This window comes from Halichoeres trimaculatus, unplaced genomic scaffold (assembly GCF_033239565.1).
Source record: "Halichoeres trimaculatus isolate MK-OKI-2021-1 unplaced genomic scaffold, fHalTri1.1 fHalTri1_scaffold_23, whole genome shotgun sequence".
Lineage (NCBI taxonomy): Eukaryota > Metazoa > Chordata > Actinopteri > Labriformes > Labridae > Halichoeres > Halichoeres trimaculatus.
Window position 1 is genome coordinate 13,452,947 of NW_027437201.1, and position 10,991 is coordinate 13,463,937.

Consider the following 10,991-nt stretch of genomic DNA (forward strand, 5'->3'; position numbering starts at 1 on the left):
CTGCCTTATCGTCTGGCAGCAGGCAGGAAAGGGTGCAGGAGACGGCAGAGAGAGGAGATCCATGTGAGAAACAACAAGCTTAAATGAAGATTGATTAGAGAGGTCTGCCAACCAACCCGCCCTGTAGTTCATGAGCTCACTTCTGTTCTGTGTGAGAGTGTCTGAGTGAGAGCGGGTGGGTGTGTTAGAGGAAGGGAAGGGTACTGCTCACTTTACAGGCACCTGATGAATGCACATCAAATCCACTTCCCTCGAAGCAATCAGGAGCTGCATGTGAATGAATGCAATCAGTCACTGCATCACGTATGCGCAACGCTTTTGACTGGGCGTCATCTATCCAGACATGCTCTGCGTAAAAGGATTACGCGCCACGTTCCTGTCATTTTAAACTTTGCATTTCCATTTTTTACCACATGCAGGAGCAGAGTCAGCGTGGCACCACCATCAGAGACCGTCAATGCCCTCGCGCTGGCTCCAACAATGTTGCCAGTTCTTTGGTTGCGTGGAAACTGAATCGGCAGCTCTGACCGAGCCTTGTCTGAACTGAACCGTGGGAGCGTTTCCAGTGGCGCTCCTTGGAGGTTGCCAGAGCGGCACTCAGCACAAGTTTAACGAGCAGCTAAAAAGACCTGATGGAAGCGAACCAAGGCACTGATCAGACCGGCAGTTTAGGAGCGATCTGATCCGGGGGATTTCATTGTGGAGCTCTCGCTTGGACACGCACGATGAAAAGGAGAGGGAAAGCGGCTCGGACGTGAGTGTTACGCATGTTTTCCTCGCGATATTGCATTTATTCCGATACGTTTTTAAACCACGAAGGAGTGGCTTTTTCCTGAATGTTATTCTAGTTTTCACAGTCCAATTGGAGCAGGAAGTAAGAACTGGAAAGTACCGACTAAAAGAGGGTGAAATACAAACTTATCGAGGGTATCAGTTCCCTTGAGACATCGTCTTTTACCTCCTTTTCTTCAGTTGATTTCAGACGCTTGTTTCTTTGGTATAGAGTATAAAATGTACAACAAACTACGAAAATAAAATAATTTTAGGCTTGGTTTTGCAGCTTAATTATCATTGTTAGTGTTCAAAACGTAACAAAAGGTAGCAAGTTGTATCATTCTCTTTTGTATTGAAGTTTATGTCGTGGAAATTGATATGAAAGTAATACTAAAGAAGATACTGAAAAGACTATTGATCACAATGTCATGACATAGAGGAAAAACTGGCTGCATTCTGCAACACTGTGATCTTACATGTTGCTGTGTTGAAAAAATAAAAGATTATTCCAAGAGGATCAAATTGAGTACTTCAGGTTCACAATCAAATGCTTAATGGTGCACTAAGGAACAAAAAAAACACCTCTGTAGTAATTGGGATAGACATTGACTAATGAGATGGGGAGCGGATTGAGCTAAAAGCACAAAAACACAATTACAGAAGCCTTGTAAAAAGCCTTTTTGGAGCATAGATGTCAGGGATGCTTTATCCCCCTGCTTCCCTTCCTGTCATCCAGCCCACCCCTCCATTGATAGAACCAACAGCACATTTAACATTCATGCCAGTCTTACAGCTGTGATCCAATGCCAGGGGGGAGGTCAGACTCATGCATGAAAAACAAAATGTCACCAAATTTTATGACATAATAAATTTCAGATGTCTATTATGTTTGGGTTTGAGTCCAAATTATTGCTCTCCATGTGATTGGTTCCTGAGACTTGCTTGCACAGCCTGGATTTATGACGTGAGAGACTGACCTTTGCCTGCATGAGTGTTGTTAAGGGTTGTTTATCACAGAAATAGGCATTGACTTTAGGAACATCACCAAAGACTTGGCTGATTTAGAGGCCAGTTTTTGCACTGTAAGGATGTAGGATGGGCTAAATTTTATTATAAGGATGACTTTAATGTCTTCAGGAAGCATATACAGGGTGAAAAACTGATTCTGACATCTTTTTATGATCTTGTTGCACCCAGGGACTCATTACACCCTCTCTTGTGGTTTATCTCGCCTCTCTGCAGCCGTCTTCATCAGCTGTGTCTTGCAAACATTTGTCCCTTTCTTCCATATCTCATTAGTGTCACGCACCGTTCTCTCTGTTGTTATCGTAATGTTACCCTTCTCCTTAAACCCTCTTGATATCACTCTTTATCTCCCATTCATGTGCTCCTCATGTGTCCAATTACCCTTCTCACCAAAATGCTTTCTCTTCATCCTCTGTAACCAGCCTTCGACCTCCACTCCCCCATTATCCCTCAGTAAATACCATGCTGGCATGCCATGTGACAGGGAAAGTATAGCCTTTATTAGTCCATGATGTTACCCATTCAGTTACGGCATGTGCGGTGCTGTTTGCTGTCATGTAGAGCTAAAGGAAGCCTTTCAGAGATGCCTGTGCCTCAGCTTTAGTCATCCCCAATGGTTCATGATTGATTGTCTGTTATGCATCTCATGAATGGGCGTAACATGGTGAGCATTATTAGTTGCGTCTTGTAGACAAATCACCCATCCCTTGTACACACACACCAACATTACCACAACACTCTGCCCTCCACCCTCAACGTCATGTGATACTTAGAGGTACTTAGAGATCGATTTCATTTTTTAATCTTGGTAAGTGGATCTTGCCCAGCCTCCAGCCATTTTGAAGAAATTAAGAAGTCCGATTGAACTCAGTTTCTTTTTGTCTCAACAGGTGACGGATCTTCTCATTGTCTGTTTTGTTTGCCCTGGCACTGCTTATAGCATTTGCATCTACCCCAAACAAAAGGATTGGGTGGCCAACACTGATGTTACACTGACTTAAGGAGTTTTTTCTTAAGAGGATTAGTAACAGGATAGGAGGGAGCCCTGATCACCTATTAATGAAGTATGTTAGGGAGGGTGGACCAGCTATTTTCAAAGACATACACAAAAAAGAGTGAAATCTACAGACACAAGCGTTTATCAGACACAAGTGTTACTTACACTTTGACTAAATTAACAAAAGAACTACCTGTTACAAAGCTTAATAGCCACCAAGGAAGGATAAATTAAAACAGCTGATACAAGTTTAATTCACCCTCCAACTCAATTCAAAAAGTCACATAGTCAATGGTTGGTTCAGAACACTGTCTTCCTCATTGTGCCTCTCCATCCCCATGTTAATGCCAGTCTCTGCACTGAAATTGTCCTGCATGGCAGGATGGTCGATAATAAAAGACACACAGTGACACCAAAGGCTTTCCAGCTTGTTTATTGTGTTGTCATGAAGGGATTGTTTGATCCTGGAAGTACAACAGAAATGCTGTCATTTCTGGCCTGCAACAAGCTGAAACAAGCACACAGCCTCCTGCTGCCTCCTCAGTGCAATTAGATGAGCTACACTAACCCCACCAGCTCTGTGTTAAATAACACAATGTTCTCTGCAGAAAGTGGAAAATCACCAATTTTTTACCAGAAAAATAATCTGCACTCCTCTGTTTAGATGTGTTAAAAATTGAGCATTTATGTCATTTTTTTATGTCACAGGCTCAACAGCTACTGTGGAGGTTGACGTGGACATCATCCTTCGTGTCCTGGAGCATGCCAGTATCCCACAATGCCCCTACTCACAGACTGGCTCCTGCGCCACTCAGTGGTAATGTGTTTGCTGCTGCACAGCTTGGTGCTCATGACCTTCTGCTTCCACAATGCTGCCACTAGTTGCTCCAAGAGCTGCTACTGCTCCGAGAGCGACAATGCTGGCAAGACGATGCGCTGCAGCAATCTGCAGCTCACAGAGATCCCTCAGGACATCCCCAATGACACTCGAAGAATCTACCTGGACTTTAACCTTTTCACTACTATCCCTGTGAATGCTTTCGCAGGGTTGCACCAGCTGGTGGAACTGGATCTATCACACAATGAGCTTAGCCAACTAGAACCAGGAGCATTTCGAGGCCTTGGTTCCTCACTACAACTATTGGACCTTTCCTCTAACAAGCTTGTCCACTTCAACCCAGATGCTTTCGAAGGCCTGCGAGCTCGCGCCAATCTGACAAACAATCCATGGCATTGTGACTGCAACTTGCAGATGGCGATGCCCCGCGTGGACCTCGAGCCTGCATCGTTAACAGGCATAGTGTGCCAGACTTCGGATCCTGAGGAGATAGGTGTTCAAGGACTTGCCTTCCTGTTGGCACCAGAGATAGACTTGTGTGTGGTGATGAAGAGGACTACAGATGTAGCCATGCTGGTCGTCATGTTTGGCTGGTTCACAATGGTCATCTCCTACCTGGTCTACTACGTCAGGGCCAATCAGGAGGATGCTCGTAGACACCTAGAGTACCTCAAGTCATTGCCCAGCAGACAGGGCAAGTCAGAAGAGTCTTCCACCATTAGTACTGTTGTATAAGAGCTGTACATAGAACTGCAGCAACCTAATTTGAATTGGTTGGGACTCCAACTTTAGTGTTCCTTCAGTCTCAGTTGTTACAAGCTGTTGTCTTTGAATCAGGTGGGCAACAAGACAAGTGCCTGCACAGGAAACCAGGCCGATGCAACCTAGCCCAGATCAATTATTCATCTTTCAGTGGCCCATTACGAGTGTTGTAGGCTGAGATGATGGTCCAGTCTGTGTACAAAGGCAGTAAAAGCACCGTGATGCTTTTGGCAAACTCCAAATATGGGTTACAAATGGGGTTTATCCAACAGGGCATGCACCTTGATGCATCCTGCTCAGAGATAATCCAGGATGCAGCATCAGATGGTAGAGGAAACAACAGGAGGGAGAATGAAGAACTCCACTTACAGCTGTTTTACATTCAATTCCATATGATATTCCTGGCGTATTAAACAAAGTTTTCCATTTATATTGTTGTGGACAGTGGTTGTTTCTCTTTACAAAACCTGTCACTGCTTCACAAAAGTATACAGGATCTGAATCACACTTTAGAAATTGCAGATTCAGCTCACTGCTGATGAATCAGATTGCTGTACGATGAAGGACTCGTCGGTTATTCTGTGATGTTTGATAGAACGTACTGTACAAGTGATCCATACTGATGAGACCTGCAAACCTCTGAGCTGCCTGTTCATGTTAAGAATATTTGACAAGGAACGTCTGCTCGCTCCAATAACTCAGGATCCTGAAATGACCCACACAGCACACCCTGGACTACACAGAGAAATGCATCCTTGTGCTCTTCTAGTAGCTAGTCCATCGAAAGTTGTGTGACAATGCATTAGTTTGTGTTTTAAGGAGGTAAAAAAAACAAACATATACTTTTAGTTTTAATGTTTTCAGCATGATCACAGCTTTACACATCCCTATTTTGTGTGGCCAAAGATCTTGCAGGTGGCTCATTTCAGAAATAACAGAGACCGACTGTCACACTTCTGCCGTTCAGTTAAACCAGTAAATGATAGTAAAAATGTTTTTTTAAAAAGTGAACAGGGCAGGAGACATTCAGTCTACTCTGGGTTTTTTTTTTTGAGTCTGCTGGGAAAAGCCATCAGCAAACATGCATTATTCTCGGACTCTTCTTTATCATCGCTGATTAAGTACCTGCTGATGTGCTGTTTTTCGTTTGTCTTGCATGAAGTAAGTGCCTAAGGTGCCTCTGGGAGCCATATTGTCTGATGTGGTCACTCTTATGGGTTTTCCAAATAACATTTATGGGGCCACGACCTACTGATGCACTTCAGAGAGCTGTAAAGGATATGGCTCTCCTATTTCACCAGACCACTGCAAAGAGGAAGATGCACTTGAGTTTCTTCTGATGAAATTGTCAGTACAAACAGAAGCCATAGAAAGGAAATGCATTTGATGCAGAAAAAACTCACAGTGTTAAAAACTGCTCTTGTTTCTTTGCAGACAAAGGTAAGAATAACACTGAAACATCGAGTTTTGTGTTTTTATGATTTAGATATGAGAAATGGTTTGTCATCAAGGATTTCCCTGAGTCATACAAATGCCTCCCGACTAAGACTACTAAAAGATTAACATTGACCATAAAAAACACTTGAGAAGAGACTTTCAGGATTGAACCCATCAGCTTGTATGACCCAGTTTTCGGAGGGAAGTAAAAGAGGAATGCCACAGGGGATCAGCTGCCCCCTGCTCCACCCTTGCTTGGGTAGAGCTATTTCCAAATGCCCCTTAGCTGCTGGGTGAGGTTCAAGAGCGATCACATTGGCAGCTAAAGTCAGCTCAACCTTTCCCAAAGGAGCGCCTGGTTTTTTAAAAGAACAGACATCTTGACATAGCTTTGTTGCTCCAACGCAGAAATATGAGGCCGTACAACAGTTATGTCTGTATGACAATTTACATTAATTAAAGATAGGGTATTCTAAGAAGTTTCCAGATGCAAAATGCTAGTAAATTACCAAAGTTATAACAAGTGAATATATTAGCTTTAGGTGCTGTCCACTTAAAGCATTACGCAGCTAGCTAACTAGCTATAGCGCCTAGCATATAAACATGAGAGAAGCATAAAGCTCCTTGATAATTCCCAACACAACACAGTTTTTAACCAGAAAAAGAAAATGAGTGAATGTTAGGCTGTTCCTTTGATACTTGGACTAAAAATATTATTTCAGTGGTCCTTACTCTTTGCTCTTGTGGGCCCCACGTGCTGATCAGTTTCCATGCTCCACAGTTTCTATTAACAGGTTGAGTTGTTTTACAGAAAACAATGATATTGATCTTGACAGAGTTAATCTCAAGGAAGCCCAGGTACAACCTCCCATGACGAGCAGGAGGTTCAACAGTACTGAAAAATAGATGGTAAGCCTCTCTCGCTGACATTTCCTGACACACACACACACACACACACACACACACACACACACACACACACACACACACACACACACACACACACACACACACACACACACACACTGCTCTCTCCTCACCCAGATAACAGACTCTCACGGTGGCTTTGAAACCAGTCACCGTTAAGAGGAGCTGCCCGCCGGGGGAGACAAACATCGAAGCAGCTTCAGACACGTGTGGCATCTTGCTGCTAATGCATGTGAGCGCTCCTTCTCTTTTGTTCACCTGTATGTACAACAGGTGTGTGTGCATGACGGGAGTGAGGGTACCAGTAATGTAACACCTCTGTTCTCCTGCACACATAAATGTCACTGAGGTTAATTTAAATTTCAGGTCGGCTCAGCTTGCCCCGCCTGCTAGCTTGGACACGTTACACTGGTGTGAGCATTACAACTGCTGGGTAATGGGACACAAAGTGGGGGATAAGGTGACGCATCCAATCCCACAGAGCGCGGCCCGGTTTGGGGTTGGGTTGCAGGTGAAAATGTTTCCAGGTGTCTAGATCACATGGGGTCTCCCAGTCGGCACATGATTTCCTCTTTATTACAAAAAGATAAGTGACACTAAAGGAGTAGCAAACAAGTGGAGAGACAAGGATACACTTAAGATGAGAGGGAATATTTCAGCTGTGGTCCCTCTATCAGGAGAGGCTGCACACTAAACCCAAAATTTATTTTAAGCTCCACAGCTCTCCCTGCTGTAGAAAAAGTGCAAACGTAAGAAAAATAAATGGCCCTAGCCCAAAACTATTTAGGGACCTAAACAACAGAACAACGGGGCCTATTTTGTAAACTGATGTATTTATTTGATTGTGTAGGTATAAACTGTACTAAAACACATCAACACAAGGGCCCTGACATATATATTTTATCCAACAATTTTGTTTAGTTTTATTATATGGATACAACTACACTAACAAAGTAACCCACCATTCTTTTACCCTCAACGGTTTTGCAACTTTGCTCAGTTACTGGCCTTTTTTGTTGTGTAATTTAATCTTGCTAATTGAAAAGAAAAAACAGTGCTTTAAAATAGTGGCCTTAACTATAGGTTTTTATCACAACTCACATTATGTGGCCATACATGACGAACAGGCGCCAAAATGCCCTCTTTGCAGCCAAAACACATGCTTGTGTCCTGCTAGTTGGCAAAACATAATGAACTGCCCTCTTGGATGGCAAAAACAAGCTTAAGTGCCCTCAAAAACACGCAGAGCTAAATGCTCTGTTCATTCCTGCGCTTCAAAAGTCTGGTACCATTTCATTGAAGCTACTGAGAGTGTCCCTCTGGTTGTTCTTTCATGAAACTGTTCGAAGCAACCTCAAAACACAGAATGATTGATGTACAATACCCTCTGAATTGTTTGATCTAGTATAAATCCCACTCACAGGTTTGGATACTAGAGTAACACTGATCTGTGAAATTCAGCTCATGAAGGAAAGCCCGTGTTCAAATTGAAAACAGGATTTCACTGAATTTCAGCTGATGTCATCACCCAATCCTGTCAACGTCCCTTCCTGTCCAGACCTCTTTCTTCTTTATCTCACTTCACAGTTTCAACACATATCCTCCCGATTAGGCTCACAGCCCACCCAAAACATGTTTGTCATGTCTATCATTCCCAGAGAAAGGGAACGGCTCAGGATTAGTCCCCTCTGGTTTGAAAAGTAACTGAACCTGAAGGTGTGCATCACTGTGTGTTATCTCAAAGTTTCCTGGTTTGCAAAACTGGAGAGAGCTTTCTGATCAAGCGTGTATCTGGTATTTAGAAAGAAGTGCAGAACATGTGCAGTGGAAACATGCAGTATTTTAGCGCCAATTCACAAATCCATCTACTCAGATACCATCAAATTAGTAGAAAAAATTCATAAAACTTAAAACTGAAAACATATCTCCTATTTGCTACTGAGGATCCATAAGGATCCTGAGTAATGGAGCAGGCCTCATGAAATCCCTTCAGGAAGGCAGACTGCAGCAGTGACACCTAGTGGACAACAGAGTACTCCTTCCTCAATCCTCTCTACATCACACATGAAAGCTACATCAAAGATATCTTCTGTTTCATGGAAATAATTAGATTATCCCACAGGACGCCATACTCTTCACCCTGGACATTGAAACCAGTCAGCATCCCTGACACACCTTTGCTGGATTTGTGAAATCTCAGCTGCTCAGGTTTCCAACAGGCCTATAAAACGTTGTTCTCAGCTTTGGCCACAAGAGGGTGCTCTCGCTGAGAAAGTGCTTCAAAACTAAACCCAGACAGGCCATTCCAATCCTCCCCTTTGTCACTACATATTTACCATCCTCTGTGGAATCAGTGAATCAGTGAGAGTGATTAGGAATCATTATAATTTCATCACTGAGGGGACGTATATGCTGCAGGGTCAGAAAATCCTAACTGCATACAGAAAAAAAACCAGAAACCTGCAATCTCACCTGCTGAAAGCAAAACTTCCGCCTCTGTTGACCCCTGCAACCAGGGGTCACAGACAGTTTCTTAGCACCAGACCAAAACAAACAAAAGCAGTTTTTACAATACAGCTGAGGGGAAGCCATCACACTGCAAACAGAGTTTACCTGATGAACGGTGCTACCTGCGGGATGCTGTATGCTAACTTTGTTATATTAGCGTATGTGAACACAATCTTGGTGAGGTTCGCTCAGCACAGACACAATATTTTAATGGGGAAAGAGACCCCTATCTTGGTAGTGGTGGGACACTTTCACCTCCATGGTTGGGACGCTGTCAGAGCCTCAGTCCTGGAAGCAAACCCGCAATGGAGTTTGGCACAGAGACAAAGGGCCAAACATCTCTGGATTTAGCATGTCCCATCCTCACAGTCTAAATGAGGGCTGTGATGGACTGTGCGAAGGACTCACGCTGTCCCTTTAGGTACACCATGCGTCCCCTTCCCCAAACTTCTAACCCATGATGATTGTTTTAAGTGTTAACTTAAAGGTTGTCTGAGTCTGGCCTCATCCTGCATTATCTAGCAGCTAACCCAACCATAATCATCTGAATATCTGTTATTTTAAGTAAGCTAGCACCCTTTCTATCCACCCTGTGCGTGCCTGTCAGCTGATTTGTTGATATTTTGTTTAAATTTACATCTTTGGTATTTTTATGCACATATCAAGCATGGCAACATTTCTACTGGTTTAACCTGATCCATCAAAATAGCTGAAGATATTTTCAGAGATTATTTCCAGTGCAACATGGTCTTGTTTTGGTCAAACGTTTGCAGACAATTATTAAACCATATGAACAGGCCAGAGTCAGTTTTTGATGTATAAATCTTGGGTCTTTCCAGGCCAATGATCAGAGTGCTTCTTAAAAGGAGCTAAATGAAAGAGGGCAGTGTCTGTGAAAGATGCAGTAAGATGCAAATTAATGGCATGGGTTGGCAAACAAAGTAGAGACCTTTGTCAATCCCTCTCTCTGTCACTTTAAATGTAGATGAAGTGAAAGATTATTTTATACAGAAAACAAAAAGAAAGCCATCAGAAATTGTGATAAAAATGTTTGTTGACAAATATTGGAGCAGCAGGCTTTTGCTCTAGGTTAAGTAATAGACAGTGAGTAAATACTCATTGGAAGAGGATAATAGCACATAGGTGGAGCTAACAATACACAAACAGCTGGACTGATTTACACGGCCTCATGTTACAGTCTTTTTCATACATCTCTTTCAGCTGCAAGTATTTGTGGATATATTGTATGAAACTTAAACCCATGATTAAGCTCTGTCATTGGCTTTATTGCAGTGATGTTAGCAAAACAACAGTACGGTAGCAACCAAAGCACAAACCATGATTCTAATCGGGGACGCAGTACGGTTTTAGACTGAGGGTTTGGTTTTTAATAATTAGTGTAAGTGTGTAAGTGTGTAAGTGTGTATATCTGTATAGGTGTGTGTGTGTGTGTGTGTGTGTGTGTGTGTGTGTGTGTGTGTGTGTGTGTGTGTGTGTGTGTGTGTGTGTGTGTGTGCGTGTGTGTGTGTGAGTGTGTTTTGGTTTTGGCCATCAACTAAATTTAGGAGCGAGGAGAAGAAAGACAAAAGATGCAGCACCAGATAAAGGAAAAGGTCTTGAGTCACACATTCTGACGTTACCACCTTTAACAGGAAGTGAAGACTTCCTGCCTCTATGTGGTAGTTCAAACACATCGCACTCGCAGCTTCCCTTTATCACACA

At 43.0% G+C, this 10,991-nt stretch overlaps 1 protein-coding gene across 1 annotated transcript; it reads left to right on the forward strand.

The window, feature by feature from the left end:
- Positions 1-256: 256 nt before the first annotated feature.
- On the forward strand, positions 257-4,767 carry lrrc3ca (leucine rich repeat containing 3Ca). Its single transcript, XM_074663503.1, has 2 exons — positions 257-754; positions 3,506-4,767. The coding sequence occupies exon 2, from the start codon at positions 3,576-3,578 to the stop codon at positions 4,368-4,370; it is 795 nt and encodes a 264-aa protein (XP_074519604.1). The 5' UTR covers positions 257-754; positions 3,506-3,575; the 3' UTR covers positions 4,371-4,767.
- Positions 4,768-10,991: the final 6,224 nt, after the last annotated feature.

What these genes read in the sequence shown, in the direction of transcription:
- lrrc3ca (XM_074663503.1), top strand. Translation starts at nt 3,576, where the DNA reads ATGCCCCTACTCACAGACTGGCTCCTGCGCCACTCAGTGGTAATGTGT.